The sequence below is a fragment of the Stylophora pistillata genome, chromosome 13, assembly GCF_964205215.1.
Source record: "Stylophora pistillata chromosome 13, jaStyPist1.2, whole genome shotgun sequence".
Classification (NCBI taxonomy): Eukaryota; Metazoa; Cnidaria; class Anthozoa; order Scleractinia; family Pocilloporidae; genus Stylophora; species Stylophora pistillata.
The window spans coordinates 20,524,351-20,543,820 of record NC_142531.1 but is presented as its reverse complement, the minus strand read 5'-3'; the positions used below and the strand labels follow the sequence as shown (position 1 = coordinate 20,543,820).

General features: G+C 39.1%; 2 protein-coding genes and 1 long non-coding RNA gene across 4 annotated transcripts; 2 read left to right on the top strand and 1 right to left on the bottom strand.

Annotated features, from left to right (window-relative positions):
• Window positions 1-247: 247 nt before the first annotated feature.
• LOC111336327 (uncharacterized) lies at window positions 248-7,093 on the bottom strand. Of its 2 annotated transcripts, XM_088743747.1 has the most exons (6): window positions 6,839-6,967; window positions 6,084-6,112; window positions 4,388-5,440; window positions 3,369-3,495; window positions 2,502-2,656; window positions 248-1,691 (listed from the first exon to the last, which is right to left on the bottom strand). In XM_088743747.1, the coding sequence occupies exons 2-6, from the start codon at window positions 6,097-6,099 to the stop codon at window positions 625-627; spliced, it is 2,418 nt and encodes an 805-aa protein (XP_088599873.1). In that variant the 5' UTR covers window positions 6,100-6,112; window positions 6,839-6,967; the 3' UTR covers window positions 248-624. The 2 variants fall into 2 exon arrangements, with proteins under 2 accessions (XP_088599873.1, XP_022798139.1); XM_022942404.2 differs by lacking the exon at window positions 6,084-6,112 and having other exon boundaries at window positions 6,839-7,093.
• A 67-nt stretch (window positions 7,094-7,160) lies between these two features.
• LOC111336307 (syntenin-1) lies at window positions 7,161-12,801 on the top strand. The gene is made up of 8 exons (XM_022942378.2): window positions 7,161-7,323; window positions 7,776-7,817; window positions 8,422-8,544; window positions 9,073-9,443; window positions 9,562-9,669; window positions 10,046-10,109; window positions 10,956-11,047; window positions 12,074-12,801. The coding sequence occupies exons 1-8, from the start codon at window positions 7,267-7,269 to the stop codon at window positions 12,126-12,128; spliced, it is 912 nt and encodes a 303-aa protein (XP_022798113.1). The 5' UTR covers window positions 7,161-7,266; the 3' UTR covers window positions 12,129-12,801.
• A 255-nt stretch (window positions 12,802-13,056) lies between these two features.
• On the top strand, window positions 13,057-14,413 carry LOC111336308 (uncharacterized). Its single transcript, XR_002695422.2, has 2 exons — window positions 13,057-13,225; window positions 13,542-14,413. It is a non-coding gene; the product is annotated as an uncharacterized LOC111336308 (long non-coding RNA).
• The last annotated feature ends 5,057 nt before the right edge of the window (window positions 14,414-19,470 follow it).

The following is a 19,470-nucleotide window of genomic DNA, read 5'->3' as shown; positions in this document are numbered from 1 at the left end:
TATAAAACGATAAAAGTGTTATTATCATTATTATTATTATTATTATTATTTCTTTTCAGGAGAGCAGAGGCAAATGCGAGACGAACGTGAGAAGCAAGACACACCGTCGAGGGGAAGAGAGCGAAAAACAAAACCTTCAAACAGAGGCGTTCCCGGCTAAAGCTAAATTGGGTAATATCGATGTCCTCAAGGTAGCTATAACTAACTTCAAGGATTCTTGAGTTCACATATGGAGAAAACCCAAAAGTACTGTTCGAGAAAAGTTTTTTTTTATTCTTCCAAATTAGGAGAAACATACATCCATAGTTTTAAGTTACGATTTTTTTGGGTCGCCAGTAAACGAATTTCTTGTTTGTTTAAGAAAAGGAGACGAAGCTTGAACTCAAAGAGAACGTTCTCTGTTTACAATCAGCCAGTACATTGAAAGTTGAAAAATTTTGAGATCGTCACAGGACGAGTCTCTGAAAAGTTAATTATTCCCTTCGCTGGGGAAGGGTTAAAAAATGGAGTTAAACTTGAACTGTGGATTAGAGAAGGGTAAAATGGAGTATTCATGCAAGGAGAAGCAGCAGTAAAACTGTAAGTGATAAAAGGCATAGGAATAAAAGTAAAAGTCAAGTCAAATTACACATTTAGTTGTTTCTTGATCTCTTTCACCTCTGGCGAGTCATCGGACAGGAGGGTAAGACCACGCCCATAACTGGTGCCCCTATGAATGCACAATTCGACATAGGGCCTCAAAACGTCCACCACACTGCAGACAGACCCGCCTTGTTTCAGGACCTGGGAATGCAAGTTATGAAAGATCAGATAGTTCCCCTTTCTTACAATAAGCCGCGCGACTTCGGCGTAAGCGCCGTAAAGGAACACAGAGATGACGTCGCCGTCCTTCTCCGAGCGGTGGCTACCAAGAGGCTCTACCACGTTGTACTCATCGCCAGCGCACTCTCGGATGTCGCATTTCGGATGGGTACCGTCAGTGACAAAGAGTACCACGCAGTCAAGAGTGCGGTGTAATGCGACACCAAGGACCTGGCAGACCAAGTCGAAGTAACAGTCTGGGCTAATTTCCGCAACAGAAACGAAGCTAGTAGGTGGAAACATGGCCGGATTGCAGTCGCACCAATCCATTAAGCACCGAATAGTGTCCTTATCTTCGTTTGTAAGCGAGAAGGTAAAGCTTGACACCCTCGCCATTTCTGCTGTAACTGGTAATTCGCTATCCCGGTCGAAGACGATCGCTGCAAATCCACGGGATGACATGGCTTGAAGCTTTTCCTGGTACTGCGAAATCTTGATGCGGTGCAGTCGCACGATATCTCCCACCTTGTGAACAGCAGGCAAGCGACCGATGGTCTGCTGAAAGAAGACACACTCAAGGCCAGAGGTGGAATCAGCTGCAGTAGGATCCGTTATCATCAGGACAGAACACATGTCGGTGCCACGGCACTTCCAGGCCGGTTTGAAAGATTTCACCACTCCATAGATATTCACAACGGTTTCAGGCTTTAGATTAGCCAAAGTAGTATAACCTGGAGGGACAGTGTAGTCTGCGGCCGCTCGGGAGGACTTCTTCCTAGTACGCTGGCCACCACGTAAACTAACGGGTTGGTCAAGGGAAGAAGATCCAGGAGAAGCTCTCAGTCGCTTCACATCAAGCAATGGGTTGGGAGCACATCTCTTTACTCCGCCTTTGAATAAGGAAAGAAGTTTGTAAAAAAAACTTAACTCTCATGAGTAACCGAGACAGAATTTCTCCTTACAATATCAATACAACATCAACCAAACAAGTGATGAGAATACAGAAAAATATAAATTAAGGGATTACTAGCAGATCCAATACCAAATTCTCTGAACTAACAGCATAAGAATTGTACTGCAGAAAGTAAGGAGAATTGCTAATGAGATCTTTGTAGTAAAAGGGTTAAAATCCTTCACATTAGTTATGAATTCTGTTATCTGTGTGGGGGTGTAAATGTGCCTTTGTAGCGTTGTTAACTAAACAGGCTTTTTGAGATTTCGTTATGTTCTCCTTTCTTTTCTTTTTTTTTTTTTTTTTTTTTTTTTTTTGGGCGACGGGGGGGGGGGGGGGGGGACTTTGTTATATCAAAGCCCATATGCCGCAGACAGCATAGAGACAAACTTCTGGAAGAGAGCAAAAGAGTTTTAATTATTCTGCCTATGAACATGGAATGAAAGGTAAAAAGAATGAATGATGAAAAGTGAGAGGGTTTTAATCATTCTGTCTATGAACTTAGAATGAAAATCATAATGATGTTTAACCCTCTGACCCCTTGAACTGATTATCATCTAATTTCTCCTTATAATATCAGCCCTGAAGGTCACAAGAATAAAGGAACTGATCACCAACTTAAGGAGCTCCTGATCATCAAACAAATTCTCCTTGTTAGCACCTTTGGAAATATACAGAGAACAGTATGGAGAATATGCAAACCGATGTTGGGGTGTAAAGGCCACTTTGATAGCCTTGTGCCACTAACCTTGATCAGTAGATCCCTGATCGGCCAACAGACTCGCTACTGGGGTGTAGTCTTCAGGAATAAAACTCCTCACACTGGTCCTGAGTGACACATCTTCATTGACTGTGGTAATATGGTGGGGAATCGCACCAGGGTTCCCAGGTCTTCCATTCAGCCTATACATAAAAGCAGGCATAAATGGTCATTTGTTGACAAAGGCAGCAGTCTGAAGAAGTATATGTGGTCAACATGGTAAAGATGGGACCAATTTAGAAACGTAAAGCTACAGAGTTGGCACAGGACATATTCTTTATGTACTGTTATTTTTGTTACAGCTTCCATTTGTGTATTTTAAATTCATATACTGTAGATACATGCATATTCATATATTCAGACTGTTTCTACAGGCCCCATATTAAAGAACCAGCTTTAAGTTAAACTGGGCCAGCCTGTGTAAATATTGCAAAATGATAATGGATCAAGTTTGAATGAATCGTGACCCCTTCATTCACAGTCCCATACACCAGCAAAACACACATTCCGTCTCCCAAATTATGAGGGAGAAGAAAAACATCTTCACATTTGACCTGACTAGTGGCAAGAATTGACTCTTCAGGGCCAGCTCTCTAAAGAAGACAATTATCTGACTTAACTGTGAAAAAAAAAATCACTATGGTGCTAACGAGAACTTAATGAAAACACAACATGCATTGAGCCTCAATTTGAGAAAGTCTGGAGGCACACCCTACCACTGGTTTAGAAATCATGGTGCATAGCAAAAAAAACAGTCTATTGAATCAAAGTTTCATTTTTTAAGTCATCTGATAATTTTTCTTTGTAACAAACTTTGAAATCCAATTTCAGTAATAATAAAAATAAACCTCTAACCCTTTTGCAGGACTTCTTTGATTGACAGCAGAGAGAGTTGATGATCTTCTGCGGGCTGATATAAAAACCTGATCCTCTTGTTCAAAGTCAGGCATGAGTGTATCATCACTGCAAATTTGTGGCTCATCTATAAAACAAGAATTATTTCCTTTGTCTAAGTGGACCAACTATCCATCTTTAATTTCCAAACTGAGCAGGGAGGGGGCCCTTATTGAGAGGACCATCTTAATAAATCAGGAGGGAGACACCAATTTCCAATGGCCAACCGAAACTAGATGTTTGCCGGTCAAATCTTCATATCTATGCAACAATTAAATCAAATGACATATCAGAAGAGAAAGTGTGCTGGGTTTGTGCTAGGTTTGTTGCAGCTTGAAGGATTACAACTTTGGTGCAGACAGGAGTTCCCTTGATGGGTTGTGTGAGGGCTAAATTTATAGTTCTCCAATTGAGGTCAAACCATTTTGTTTGTATTGATCTTTCCAGAAAGTCTCAAAATAATGGCTTTGTCTTCACTTATTCCTTCCAAGTACCTAAGATTCATTAAGTGACAAATACTTCTGCTTTGCCATTGAGTGATGTTTATCACTAGGAGCATTATAAAACCTTCCTTACACGAGGTTCATACAATTTTAAAAGCACAAAAAAAATTCCATTACTGCTACAAAGACCTACTTAATGTTTTCCATAAAAAAACATGCCTCAGAATAATGTGAAAATGATCAAGAAAAGCCAATTTTTCTGTTGTTCTCAAAAATAAATTATTTTCACTGTTTTTTACAACTTCCATGACTTCTGCTCAAAATATATGACTTGTCAGGTCTGGAAAATGATGTTATGGAATTTCATGACTTTTTAGAATTACTATGAGGGTGAAAACTCTGTTTCATACATGACTCTACGTTAAGCAGCTATACACCTCCACTGATCCATTGGTCACCAAATTAATGCCTTGCATTATGGAGGATGCCAAGCTACATTGTGTAGCCTAAGAAAGCAAAGATGCTTGGAGCTTTTACCTGTTTTCTGTTGTGTAATATCCTTATCAATAATCTGGCGGTTCCCTCCAGCACTCACACTGCCCTCAACAACTGATAAAGAACCAGGCTCTGGAGCCATAAGTTGCGGCAAATCAGTTGGCACTGTGCTTGTTTGAGACTGATCTCTCAATTGCCCAGCCTTCCTATCACCATTCCAAATTCTTGTAGATACTCCTGCTGGTGACAACTCAATGTGAGTACACTGCACATTGGATGGTTGATTTGGACTACTACTTTGTATGCTGAGGCTTAAATGTCCAGCGCCACCTGCCTGTGACATGAGCACAGATTGTCCAGCTGTCTCAACTGCGATGTTGGGCAAATGAGTCCCAGGTGTAGGAGGCCTTTCGCTGCTCTTCTCCTTATTTGCTCCCATTGCTGAAGACTGCAGTTTATAGTGCTCATCTTTCTGACTTACTCCTTCAGTCACTTTTGCATCACATCTTTCAATCATAACAACAGCATCACTGACTTTCCTCTGTACACGTGAAGTCGAAGGTGTGACTCCTTTGGGGCCAAGATGAAACTTCCCTTTCTTCCTTTCAGGTATCTTAAGCTTACATCTTGTTCTACTTTCTTGACCGATGGATGTCTCCTTTACAGAGTCAAACTCTGACCCTGACATCTCATGCACAATTGTCTCTGCTTCACCAGCATCAGCACTGCATGTAAGATTTTTTCCATCTTCAGTATCATTCGCCACAGTTTCTTCATTACCACTTGCAGTATTAGCTCTCACATTTCCCTTGTTGTTTATCACCCAAATGGATGCCTGAGATTTTTCTCGCCAAGCAATGAGCTGAAATTGGTGTTCATCAGTTGGAGAACATTCTACAACAACCTCTGACAAAACCACACGATCGCCCTCTTTAATTCTTTCACCTTCATCAGCCAGATCACCTAACAGGAAAGCATTGATGGTGGCACAAGTTGACTTTCGAGTTCGCTTTTCCAAATCTTCCCGCAAAACAACCTTACACAGCTTGCCAAACCTCTCTGAACTTTTTATGGGGAAAACTTGCCCCACAATTCCTGCAACAAAAAGATATGATTATAGAATAAGTTGATACCCATTGTATACAAGCATTATGGTTGGTTCTTACTTATAATCTATCAGCAGACAGAGGCATGTGTGTATACAGTCAAACCTTGATTATCTGGACCTCAATTATTCCGATTTCTCAATCATCCCAGCTTTTTCTCTGGTCCCAGTTTTGTCATGACAAACTGACTTACTCGCTTCAACTTTTTAGGCTAGTGTAAAAACATTTTTCATCCATTTGATTGTTAAAACACAAGTGTAGAGGTATTCACAATGGACAGTGAAGATGTAGGCCATATTGTTTTCGAAAACAATTTGTAAATGTTTTGTTTCACAATTAAATTTTGCTTTCTTGATTTAATCAGTTTTTGCTCCTCATTAATATTCATATTTTTCAATCATCTGTACCCTCAATTATCCAAACTATTTTGTCTAGTCCCTACAGGTCTGAATAATCGAGGTCCGACTGTATCACCTCACCATTAGCCTGCGAAGCAAGCCCTGGGTGAGACAAGGGGGGATTGGGAAGCAAGCCCTCCTCTCCTCCAGGGCTTGCTTCCCAATCCCTCCTCGTCTCCCCCAGGGCTTGCTTCGCAGGCTACCTCACCATTGACAACAATTTTTTGCTCTCACCATGTTTGGATGTCATCTGTGACCTATAGCTAAACAGAAGTGCAGCAAAATGGATTATACTTGTTAAGTAGAAATACAATTATTTAACCAAGAAAACCCAATGGATTTGAATGCCTCTGAAGGACCAATCCAGGAGGAAAACTTTCCACATTTTCAAGCACAAAAGAACCTTATGTTTACAGGCATGCAATGCTTTGGGCCCAATCCTGAGTCATTATTAGCCCACGCCTCTAGGCAAGTGTTAAAAATGACTCTGAGAACGGCCCAAAAACATTTTATGCCCAAAAACATAGCTGTATTACTATTAATAATAATAATAATAATCAACTTTATTTAAAGAGGATAAGACACATAACAGTATAAAACTGACAAATCAGTTCTTTGTGAAAATAAAAACTGAAAACAAAGGCAAAAAAAAAGTCTGAACAATTACACGAGCGTGCGAGCAAAAATATCTATTTCAGCCCGCAAAAGCACTTCAATGCCCGCCAAAGTGACAATATTTTGATTTTGAGTTTTTCCTCATCAATTTCACATTGTTACTTTCCTAAAGCGAGTCTCGAAAAATGAGATTGCGCTATATGCACAGCATTGGATATGAATGCAGTGAACTGTTTTTCAATGACTACTACACTGATCATATTTTTTTTCATTAAGCCTCACCTCGATTGTTTTTAATAAAAAGCCGTTGAGGAAGAAAAAGTAACAAATTAACATAAGTTATATTAAACTCGTCATCCTACGATTGCACAAACCTTGGATGAATGAACTTGACAGCAATCCTGGCTCGCTAAGTTCTGCAATGAGCAAGCGTTTTGGCGTGGAATTGCCCGCAAAAAGTTTGTAATATCTTCCATTTCCGATTGGGACGGCCATTTTAGTTCACATATATTGTACATCGAATCAATAAACTTGAAACCATAATGGCTTCCTTTTCCCGCCAAATGTCGCTGTCAAGTCGAAACAACTTCGGAGATGACGAACGCAATCGATAATTTAATGACGCAACGAAATTGCGAACGGCAATGTCATGTGATTTAGCCTGACGTAATGAATCCAAAGATAGCCTTGGCTTGTCTTATATGTAGCCTAGGTTGAAATCTCGCTGCATTTCAGCTTGACTAGGATCAAACGAATTCATTTGACGTTCTAAATTCCCTGTTATAAATAAGAATCTTTCAAGATGTCTCTGTATCCGTCTCTGGAAGATATGAAGGTTGATCACATGGCTCAAGCACAGGTGATTTTTGTTTTAAGCGTAAAATGCCGACAAATTCGTAAAAGTATGACTTTGGAATTTGCAATACTCTCGAAGTTCGAAAGCGATCGCCTTCCATTGATTTCGTTGACGCGTGATAGCTTTATTTTGTCATGTTTTAGAATGAACGATAAACTTCAGCCTTTGTAGATGTTATGTAAATGTATCAGTCTTATCAAAGGTTGCAACTGCTTTATAGCTGCAAGAATCAGTTTTCCTTTCTCAAGTTCGTCACCGTGCATGCAGAAAGTTACTGCGCCAGCTTGTTCTAACCAGCTTTGTCACGTAGCAGATTTCTGGGTACTCAGCTTAAATATTTCAGTAGATCTAATGTACTTTTTTCGTTCTAGCTTTTGATGAACGATCAGGCAAGTAAAATTCCCGAGAAATCATGTAACCTTTTCCTTTTTTTTTCCGCTTTGTTCTCGCGTTAGGTTCAGCAAGCTCGCCCACAACAGCCTGCGCTTGGTTACCAAGTAAGTGATAACCGATTTTCTGAAGATCTTCCATACTTTTTTTCACCCCTTAACATCCTTCAAGCGCTTATTGAATTCTATAGCTCCATAAAGTCAGCCATACTTGTATGAACTTTGAAGTTATTCTACATCGAGATGGCGACACTTAGTACCTGATTCGCTGATGACATCACTGTAAGGAAATATACACCAGCACTTCATTTTTCATCAAGCTCTATATGAGGTCGTGGGTGGGAAATTTTGACGGCAAGAGTACCATATAACCCCATACATTGATTCTGCATTCAGACTAGTAGACTTTGTTTTTAAAGTTTTGTCGTGAAAGACAAAGAAGGGTAATGCATACTTAATGTTGGGGTTATATGGTACTCATTCCATTTTAACTAAAAAATACCTTCGAGTAATTTATAACTAATATTATAAAGTGAATGAAGTTGACCTTTGGTCTTTGAAGTGTATCATCATCCTTACTTTGGCTCACTGTGTAGGGATGACAAATCACCAAGTCCCCTTTCAAGTTCCCTTCCTATGCAACAGAGTGTGTTGTCAGTTAATTTTAAACATTTTATGAATACCACTATTCTATTTTTCCCCCAATTTACAGGCTCCTGCTCCTATCCCAGGACCTAGGCCAGGTGGTCCATCCAGTAGTCTGTATCCCTCTCTCGATGACTACATGGGTCTTGCTGTTTCTGAGGATGCTGTAAGGCAGCATGTGCCAGGATATGTGAGTAGAATTAAATCATAGTGTATAATGGTCAACACAGGATTTAGTCATGACCAGGTGAGAGCCTGGCAGAGAAGTCTAGCACCCAACCCTTTCTTGGTAGGCAAAGGTATTGCTAATTTTTTTTCCAATCTTTCAACATTTTTTTGATGGATAACCCTATCAGGACTTAGAGAGTTAAGCTGTTATGATGTTCATTACGCTTAAAAGCCTTAGAGCGACTGGCTCCTGATTTCTCTTTACGTTACCATGGGAAATGTGAAGAGATCAATGTGGTAAACATGAATGCTAGCCTCGGGTTAAAAGGCTTAAACACCAAAACTACCCTAACACAATGAGACAGTAACTCAGATGAAACTGGACTCTTTATTAAATGTTCCCCCTAAAATGCCCACAGATGTAGAAGAAACAAAATTAGATTTCTCTAGTGAGCAACAAGAAGTTACCTGCAGTCACTCATAGAAGTTAACAAGTTGAAGGTGAAATTATCACAGCAAGAATTTTTTTTGTTTGTTTTTATATATACAGAGCACTGCTGGTGCATTAGTTCCCAGACCTCAAGGAGCTGTTGCCATTCCTCAGACCAGTGGAATGGTTGCTCCAGTAACTGGGGACAACAATCTGGGCATCCGTCGGGCTGAAATCAAACAAGGCATCCGCGAGGTTATCCTCTGCAAGGATGGCAGTGGAAAGGTTGGCTTACGCGTGCGGGCTATCAACAAGGGTGTGTTTGTACAGTATGTCCATGCAAACTCTCCTGCTGCCCTGGGTGGGTTAAGATTTGGTGATCAGATTTTGCAGATTGACGGTGAAACTTTAGCAGGCTATAGTAGTGACAAAGTGATGAAGATCTTGAAGAATGCTTCTGCGCAGAGAATTGTGTTTGCTATCAGAGACAGGTAAGAAGTTTACTCTTGTTTCAAATACGATATTAGGCCTCCATTTTGCTCTCTTCTTCATCCTCGTGTGTAATAAAAAGCCAATTGAATTAAATTTTTTGTTGTTGCATTTCCACAGACCATTTGAGCGAACAATTGTTATGCAGAAGGATAGTAGTGGCCATGTAGGATTTGTGTTTAAAAATGGTAAAATAACTCAGATTGCCAAAGATACATCTGCAGCAAGGTAAACCACTTGAAATTGCAAGTCTGTAGTTTGCCACTGTCATTCTCAAATTTTGACTTTCACCAAATTCTTCCTGCAGTGCTTAGCTTGAAATTTTGTTATTATCACAAAGACTTTGAACATATTTCAGTCATAAGAAAAAGGTGTATTTTTGGAAACGGGTGCTTGTTTATAACTATGAGAAACAAGGAAATTGCTCAATAATGTACGAAGGGTTATTTTTTTAACTGATCATGTTCTAGAAGTGTTTGGATACTGGCAGTTTGTATTGGGATGCAAGACCTTCATTCATGCAGACTTTGAGAATGTCCTCATATATTTGCACTTTTCTCTGCTACTATATTTCTTAATGGAAACTTTGTGTAATGTTACATAGGAATGGACTGTTGATAGAACACAATCTTGTGGAAGTAAATGGACAAAATGTGGTTGGACTTAAGGTAGGGAAAATGTTGTCATCTAAAGATACTTTCCTTTTCTTGTGAGCTCACAACAGTTGTGGCATTGCAAGGGCAGTAGTTTCAAGCAAATAGACTGTTAGTGTTTTTGTTGGGAAATCTACCCTTGCAAAGACTGAAATCTGGCAGGGACAATTTTAAATTTGTTTGGAGCAATGTGGGTCATTTTGTCTGAACTCTAGTAACTTGGCGAAACTTTGTATTGTCTCTAAGACACTCTCATCTTTAAAAAAGTTTTGCTAATTTGAAAATTTTTTGACATGATTTAGAGACAACAGGTAAGGATACATGTAGGGTAGGCAATTGTAAAATGTAAACAAATAATTTAATTTACTTAATTTAATTTAATTTACTCCATTTTCACTGCATTGATTTTGGCAGTAGGGAAGGACTAGAAAGGAACATACGAACCATTCATGCTAGTCCACCCTCCCACCCATCCCACCCCAGAGGAGGACATCCATCACACAGTAATCTCGTGTGTGGGAAAGTAATGTCTCCTACCCCTAACCCTGCAGGAGAATGGACCTCCATTTATTCGTCCCTTGAACCCTCGATTTCCTGCACAACAGTCCAGCGTTCTATCCGTTGAGCCATGTTTATATCTCCTCTGTACAATGTAACTATGATTTTTGTTTAGATGGCCTGTACTTTAAGTTTGGTCAAACAAAAGCATTCAGTGTAAGAACCTTCCACTTGTACAACAACTACTATAGCAAGCAACCATAGGAAGTTCCACCAGGAGCGGGTATTGTGTTAAATAATGCTGCAGCATTGTACATCCCCAAAATTATAATTTACATTTACTATATTTTACTGATTTTATAGGATAGTGACATCAAAGCAATCCTTGAAAAGGCAGGTCAGACTATCACACTGACAATTGTACCAACATTCATTTTTGAACACATGGTCAAATGGTAAGTTTATTTTTGCACTCATGTTATGTTGATTTTTGTAGGATAATACTTGAAGTAAATGTTCCACAGGCTCAAGGAGGACCCATGAGAATTATTAACTGCAGCCTGTAAATTTCATGGATTTTATGTACAGCAAGGTCCCTGTCAATAGTTTTGATTGGTGCATATTCTCTAAAAACATGAAATGAAAATGGTTGTGTAATCCTGGAGGGTGACAGTTACAAGAAAACAGTCCGATCAAGAAATGACCCATTTCATCTTGATGAAACATAACATCAATGCACTTTTCAAGCTTGAGAAAGAGCCTTTAAGGCCGAGACACACTATGCGTCAAATCATGGTGACATGTTGCATTGTCTGCACTGTTGCTGCGACCAGGCTGCTAGAGCTTATTTTATCGCTGCAATATGTCGCACGAATTCAAACCAGTTTGAATTTGTGCGACAGATTGCAGTGACAAAATTCTATTGCCGCAACAAAGATTTTCACATGTCACACAAGGCGATTTGTTGCAGCAACCTGTCACGGTGACATGTTGCAGCAATTTGTCGCATAGTGTGTCTTAGCCTTTAAGGTTTTTGCTTATTTTGGCTTCCTCCTCTCTCATGTCACTAGAAACTTTTCTCAATTTTCTCCCATTTTGGTTGTGAAATTGAAATCCTTGAGTGGTGTTTTTCCTGTGCTCCAGGGGAATTTCCCAATGTAACATTGGATCTTTGTATGATGACATCTAATACTTTACATTCCTAGCAGTGACCAAGACAGAATTTCTCCTTACAATATCAATTCAAAATCAAGCAGACAAGTGAAGAGAAAATAGAACAATTTCAATTACCGGGAGTAGTGGATTATAATTTGATCAAATACCAAATTCTCTGAACTAAAATTACAAGCAATGTATGGCAGACAGTAAGGAAAATTAATAAAGAGATCTTGGGAGTTAAAAAGTGAAAATAAGTGTCACTAAGAATCCACTGTGTAGCCAAGATATTAACACTTAAAATTCATTAATCATCATTTCTACAGTATGGGTGAAGGATTGATGAAAAAAAGCATGGACCACAGTGTTCCTGACTTGTAAAGAAAGTACATCTCTCTCTGTGGAGGCCTGCATCTATGAAGTACATTAAGTGGAAAAAATTAACATTAACTTTTAGCTACCAAAAAAAAAAAAAACAAAACAAAGAGAATTCATGTGAAAAATAGAGTTTCTTTTATTTGATTGTAAGTCTGAAAAGTAAAGCTGGTAGGAAAAGAGCAAGATTTTTAGCGCAGCAGTATTCATTAACTTAAGTGTTAGTGTAACTTGTTACTACACTTGAAAATCATTATTTTAAAATTGTTTCCATTATTTTTTCCCTTTCACTCCCAATCAGTTTCTTGGAATTAATGAAAAATGTAGTCAAGCAAGACAGTGGAAAAGGGGGACTGAAAATCCTGCCAGGCCATTTATTTGTCTCTACTGTTCTTGAGTCTTGCACACACTAGGGGTTTTCTTTTAAGTAGATAGCAGAGTTGCATATTAAAGGATCTACTATATTAAGCTACTTTACAAACTTTAAATCTTCTTGTACAACGGAAATTACAATCGTAGCCATTTTGATTGCGTTATTGATGGTGACCCAAGAAGTCACCAGTGGTGTTTTCATTAAAACTACTTGTTATGTGTTTATTATAGTTATTGCCCAGTAATTTGAAAACATGTAATTTCTTTCTTCCGTAAAGAATGTAAATAAATGTAAAACCACAGTAAATCATGTGTTCTGATTTTACTTTGTGTATACTTGGCTCGCCCCCCCCCCCCCCCCAAAGAGATGGATCGGTGAGGAGATAACTGCGTTTGTATTATTACTGACACTTGACTCAGCGGTCCTCTGGTACCCCCTACCCCCACTCCCCTACTTCCCTCCACCACTACTCTTGAATTCACTTTTCATAAATTTTTGTCAATCGGTCACAAGAACTGAGAAAAAGACCAAAATAACTGAAGGGATGGGTTGGTGGTAAGATGACTAGCTACGTAGTTCTTGACTTACTGACGTGAATACTTGAATAAGTGGTCCTCCAGTACCCCCATCTCCTTGGCTTAACTTTTCTCTACTAGCAAGTCAATTGGTACGAGGAGAGTACAAGAACTGAACGGAAGGGATGAGTAGCTGGTGAAACAACTGCATTTACGTAATTACTGATATCCCCTCTCCTATCTTTGTTTCATTAATTGATTTTCTCTTTCTTTTTCATCGTGTAATAACACTTGCTTTCTGCCATCAAAATATCCGAGCTTCTTATATGCTCTTTTGTCCAATTTATGAAAATATATTATAATCTTGCGCTCTATTTAAACTTTTCTCTGGTGGTCTATTGTTAAGGTACACAGCGTTCTTGGCACTCGAACCTCCGTTCTCGCATAATTAAATTGGCATCTGATCATGATGAGAATAAAATTTAGTGAAAGATATCCCCGGACTAACTCAGCGCTTGTTCTCCAAAACAGTTAACTCTTGACTTGTGAGTATCAGAGGCTAGAATCAAGCCGGGATACTCCAACTGAGAAGTGCGTGAAGTTTTCAACAAAGTTTGCGGGAGAAGGATAGTTCCTCGAAATTTGGTGCAAAGAAAAATTCAGCAGAGGTATTTTGACGACAACAGCATGGTTTTATGCGAGATATTTTTCGTGGGAACCTTGGCGGCCTTCACGTTCCTTCAGATCTATCTATACAAGAAATTTTGCGTTGGATCAGGCCGTACTCTCGGGAACAGTGAAACCACATACCGCGTTCCCGGAGGATACTACTTGGTGAAATTTTATCCGGAACAAAAGATGTATTAGGAAAGAAAAGCTTTGAGTGCTTGTGCTCAACTGAAAGAAACTGAACTTGTTGCATTTTCTGAATTATAAGAACTCGAAACTAAAAAACTGAAAATTTCATTATAGTATATTTTAGAAATTGAGTACTTCGTAGGGTTTTAAATTAGGGAACCCGTTACATGAGCTTCGTAGCAGAGAGAGGAGCTGTAGCCAAACTGGATTGATTTACCAAAATCGCCTTTAAGAAGCATGTTTTTTCTCGAAACGGGACTGAAATATTTTACGTAATCTTGGTTCGCTCCATAAGGCAGTATTTGATATAAATTTGCCCCTATATCGGTATAATCATGATTATAGCACGGTTATGAGTTTGAAAGCGGTGTTGGTTGTTTAAAATAAACATACTACATTATTAAAGTCGGAGAGGCGTAATTTATCTGTTGTACTTAAGGAATTGATTTTTGCTTCCGTATTCTGTTTATAGATTTGGATTTTTGTCGTATCTAGTTATACTGTATTTCACTTATACGTAGGAGAATAAAAAAAAAAACAAACAATTTGCCGTTGATATTTAGTTTATCAATACTGTCTCAGTATTTACATGTTGCAAGCCTAGCAAAAATTATTGCAGCACAGAGAAAAGAAAAAAATTGGTTTATCTTTTGGGTAGTTCAACGACTGAATTCAACAATGACGAAAACTCGTCCGACCAGCGGGGTCCTTTTTTTTTATTTTCTGTTATTTTTCAAGGAATTTTTAAGCGGTTGTGAGAATTATTTGCGTGGATGTTAAATAATTATTGATATTTTTGCGCTTAACACACCCTTGCCACCTGTTAATCTACTTAATATATTTTTGCTAGCTTGCAACAGTTGAAATTCAAATGAGGAAGGACTTCTGGCCTTTTATCTCCCTCTGAAGAAAACCTTCCATCTTTATACCGTTTTGGAAAGTCCTGAAAATCAGAATTCCTGAAAATCCCTCGTTGTTCGACCACGCCCTTTCAACCTCACAACATGCTTTGCGAGATGCAAAGAAAGCTCTTAGCTACTGTGGGAATCAATTATTGATGATTTTCTGTCAAGTACGACGCGCTATTGACACAGAATTCGAATCGAGTCGAAATGGAAAGAAAAGAAAGATGATAGACCAGCCTTGGAAAATAAACATTGGAGAACACAAGCATATCGATTTATATGAGAGCGGACATATCGAAGTTGAGTTATGACCGGAACATTGACTATCTTTCTCGCTGCAGTAGCAGTTGGATTAATTGGAGCATTGGCGCTTTTGCAAGCTTATTTTATTGGGCAGTGTTTTCTAGCTGGACAGCCACAAGAAAATGGATATATAAACGATTGCCTTTAGAGGAAAATCTGGCGCATCGCGACCTAGTTTTCAACCCATTTGGAAAACTTCAGTCTTAAGAATTTGCAAGGTTGTCTATGCTGTGCAAGAATAATATTGTGGAACTTCAAACTAGCGCATTTGAAAGAGAATCGCCGTTTACGCTCTATTCCAACGGCTCACAGATGAAAAGGGCACTCGCAGTTCATTAAACAATCGGTTTATTTAAATGCAGGGTAGAAACAAGTATGTAAAGTTAGGCTCATCAGCTAGATTTAAGGCAACTAGTTGCAACATTTTTTTAATTCTCATGATCGTTTCGTTCAACAAAGGAACAGAAACCAAGCCAGGAATCTTAATATTTTGTTATTCTTCGACTGACACATTTATTGGGGGAAATAGTCATGTTGGTTTATAGAAACACGTAGAATGCAACTTTCTTTTCTCGATCAAGTTTCTTAGTACTATTCTCTTACCTATTTTCCACTTTTGGCGTTTAATGAGGCTCTCTGTAATGTACTTTATCATTCGAAGGAGCGGTGTCTGTAGCATTAAAAAAAAAACAAACTTTGATCGGTGAGTAAACATTGCCAATTAATTCTTTGCGTCGTCACCGCTTGCTGAAGTGTGGCATGTAGCATAAGATCTTTACTATTTCACCTGTTAAAGCACACATTGTTACCAACTGTCCTTTTTAGCTTTCCCGTCTGATTGACTGATTCCAGTTTCACTGAACGAAAATTTTATTGACATGCTCAGCCATCGTGCACTCGTAATGATAGATTACAATTGAATGACAATCCCTGAATTCGACTCCTTGCAATTATAGCGATCTTCATCTTTAAGGATCTGACCCTGAATAAACCAGTCAACACTGAGCAGGGCGTATGAATATGAATATGAATATAGTTTATATCTGACCACTTGCAGCCCAGAGACTGAATTACGGGTGCACTGTAAGGTTGAGAACAGATGTCAGCATATCGGGCGCCTCTGGCAGCCGCTTCGATCAGTAAACATCAGGAAACTGCAGTATGTTCTCAATATTAAAGAAAACAGGCATCCGTTTCTTTGACCAATGATCAAATTCTTTGCATTATATTTTCTCTGCTATACTTTGGAATATCGGAAATCCGGTCAGCTGGCCAGTGGCAAGTTGTACAATAGCCGATGATCACGACTGGTTTCATTGTTCTCAAGCCTAGTAGTTTCTGGATTATTTCTTTGTCATTAATCGTTGGGTTGGATCGATTAACAAGCACTTAGTCAATCCATCATTTCCATTCATCGAGCTGAGAGTCTATAGGTCACTTAGTAATTTGTTTTTATCAAAATAAATTGATAAAACCAAATTACCTTGTTACCCCTCCCCCCCCCCCACCGACGCAGTACCACACGGTTTCTTTAGAAACTTACCCTCTCCCCCCATAGGTCACTTAATCAGACAGTCAGTCGATCAGAGTGTCATTCAGTAGTCATTTATAGGTGACCAGGTAGAATGTATTTCAGTCAGCCAGTCAATAAGTCAGTCATTCAACAGATCAGTAAGTCTGTTGATCAGTCAATAGTTCACTCAATCAGTTATTCAGTTATTCAGTTAGTCAATAAGTCAATCATTCGATTAGTCAATAAGTCAATCGGTCGATAAGTCTGTAATTCAGTAGATCACTCAGTCAGTTAACCAGTCAATCATTGAACTGATCAGTCAGTCAGTCAATAAGTAAATCCGTCAATAAGTCAATCAGGCAAAAAGTCAATCAATCAGTCATTGAGTCAGTCAATAAGTCAATCAGTCAATAATTCAATCAGACATCCTGTCAGGTAACCAGTCAATCAATCAATAAGTCAATCAGTCAGTCAGTCAGTCAGTCAGTCGGTCAGTCACTCGCTCAGTAGTTTAATAATTCAGTCACACAGCAAGCCCGTCAGTCAGTCAGCCAGTCAAATGTTAATCACTCTTTCATTCAGTCGATGACAAGTAATTTAGTGAGTCAGTCCGTCGGTCAGACAATAGGGACCTTAAACAAACCACGACGGCGACGGCGACGGCAACGAGGCCGTGGAAAAACAAAAGATCTAATTGGCAGAACAATAGGTCAGCACGTGCATTTTAAAACTTAGAACAGTTGGGGCACTGTATGAGATGGTAGGCACATGCAGCCATTTTCGAAATTTTGATTAAAAGTGGAAATTCATTTTTTAATCGACGTCTACTATAGCGTTGCCGTCCTGACTGCTTAAGGTCCCTAATAGGACAGTCAGTCCGTTAGACAGCCAATCAGTAGGTCAGTTAGCCAGTCTGTCCTTCAGTCAAAGATAAGCAACTAACTCATTAATTCTTTCAATCAGTCAACAAAAAAACCAGTCAGTCATTCAGGCAGACAGATAATATACTAATCAGTCAGTTAGTTTGATACACTGTCGAGCCTATCAGTAAGTTATCAAGCCATGATAGCAAAGGAAAGTCATTCTATTGTGGGAATTAAATGGGAATTTAGCAACAGACATTCCACTAGGTGGCTATTCTTCTGGAATTTGGAATGTTGCTTTCTTTAGAGCGAGGAAAACCACATCGGATTCCTTGGACAGCATCTCGGAATAACGGCTCGAGTTTCAAGCAGTTGCAAAACATTGATCGAAAATAACCTTGCCAAGGAATATTCCCCACATTCCAGCCACGAGATAAATAATTAGCACCACGAAAGCGAGAGAAGCTTGCTCCAACATGGACTTCACTGACTTGCATGTGTTCCAAATGATCGAAGATTCCAGAACGTTATCACACTACATTCAGTTTCTGACCATGATCGAAGCACCAGATCACTTTTTACCTCAAAGTTCGCCAATGAAGAATGTCCTTAGTACTGAGAATGAATGCAGATATGGATAAACGTCGAACTGTTTGTCAATAATCACGATAAATGCCAAGAAAAACTTAAAATCCATCAACTCATCAAAATTTAACAAGATTGATGTTATTTCATAAGAGTTGGCTCGCTTTCTTCATGAAATTCACAGTACTGGTAATAAAAATTCAACTAAGTCGAACACATAATTGGAATTTAAAGTGGCCAAGGAAAACACAGTCAGGATAAAATTTCTGATGCACAAAGAACTCGGACTAAGACTGAATTGCCGGCATGCAATTCAATGGTCCCGTTAATATTAACCTTGTAAGCAAACGAACAACAAAATATAATTTCCTATTCCTTTTTCTTCCTTTAAGAATTATTACATTTCAGTCAACCAAAGACGGGTACACTTAGTATACTCTAAGTCGAGGAAAATCTCAATGCGCGAAAAAACCTCCAACGAGGCAGGAATTGACCAGAGGCCAGAATTGACTAGAAAGAAAAAGAAATAGTAAAGAATGAAAAGATAAACACTGAATTCACTTTTTGACGAAGTTGAAAGATGTAGGCTGAATGTTCCAAGATACATCTATCATCAAGTAGATGGAGCATTAGCTTACGTGTAGCCGTACCCTCCCTCCCGCCAAGGAGATTCGGCGGGGGGGGTAGGGTACGGCTACAATTAGGCTGATGAAGCTGAAAGATCTACTTCAAAGCTGATGGAAATATCACCTTTAACATCACATGCTCACAAACAACTAATTAAAAGGGATATACATGTTCGTTTCATGCATTCGAGCCAATGAATGATTTCAAGTGATGTTAATTCATAAACAAGCAAAATTTGTCATTCTAACAGTTTTTCATTAAGAGATAGCAATCGTCTTTGTCTCGTTGCTTGGTTCGCAACATGATCCAAGAATTGTTTTTTCTTCTTCAAACTGCCTGCATGGTCTCCATGTGTTTTCTATGGATGTGCTGTTGTCCCTTCATCGCAACGTTTTCTTTGTGATAGCAGAGATTCGCCGGCCTCTTTACTCAAGTTTGCGACGTACATCATTGCTAACTGTCGTTTCCCTTACTCGCTCGCAGTTTAAACTGACTGGGCAACTCACGAATCCATGAGAGCTGTACTTTGACAAGATTAGATGATATGGAGTTTACAAAGTAACACCTTGCAGATGCGCATTTGACTGAATCGAGAAGGGCTTAGGCCCAGCAGGTACAATGAAGAAAAAAATTTACAAGACTACTATTGGCAGACTGAAAGCGTAAAAGTAAAAGTGCATGTCTAACTGGAGAAAAGCAATGGGCTGGATATTTTGCGCTGAGGGAGTAAAGCTCTTCCTTCACATATATTTATCAGGATCTTAACAAGCGCATTACTTGAGGGTAAACATTTTGCTTAAAGGTGA

Bases quoted from the DNA above. Each gene is read 5' to 3' on its own strand.
- LOC111336327 (XM_022942404.2), bottom strand. From the start codon at position 6,959: ATGGCCGTCCCAATCGGAAATGGAAGATATTACAAACTTTTTGCGGGC. The intron at 5,441-6,838 runs GTTTGTGCAATC...TTTTTGTTGCAG, and splicing joins GTCAAGTTCATTCATCCAAG to GAATTGTGGGGCAAGTTTTC. The intron at 2,657-3,368 runs GTTAGAGGTTTA...TTTTATGTATAG, and splicing joins CAAAGAAGTCCTGCAAAAGG to GCTGAATGGAAGACCTGGGA.
- LOC111336307 (XM_022942378.2), top strand. From the start codon at position 7,267: ATGTCTCTGTATCCGTCTCTGGAAGATATGAAGGTTGATCACATGGCT. The intron at 9,444-9,561 runs GTAAGAAGTTTA...GCATTTCCACAG, and splicing joins GTGTTTGCTATCAGAGACAG to ACCATTTGAGCGAACAATTG. The intron at 10,110-10,955 runs GTAGGGAAAATG...CTGATTTTATAG, and splicing joins AAAATGTGGTTGGACTTAAG to GATAGTGACATCAAAGCAAT.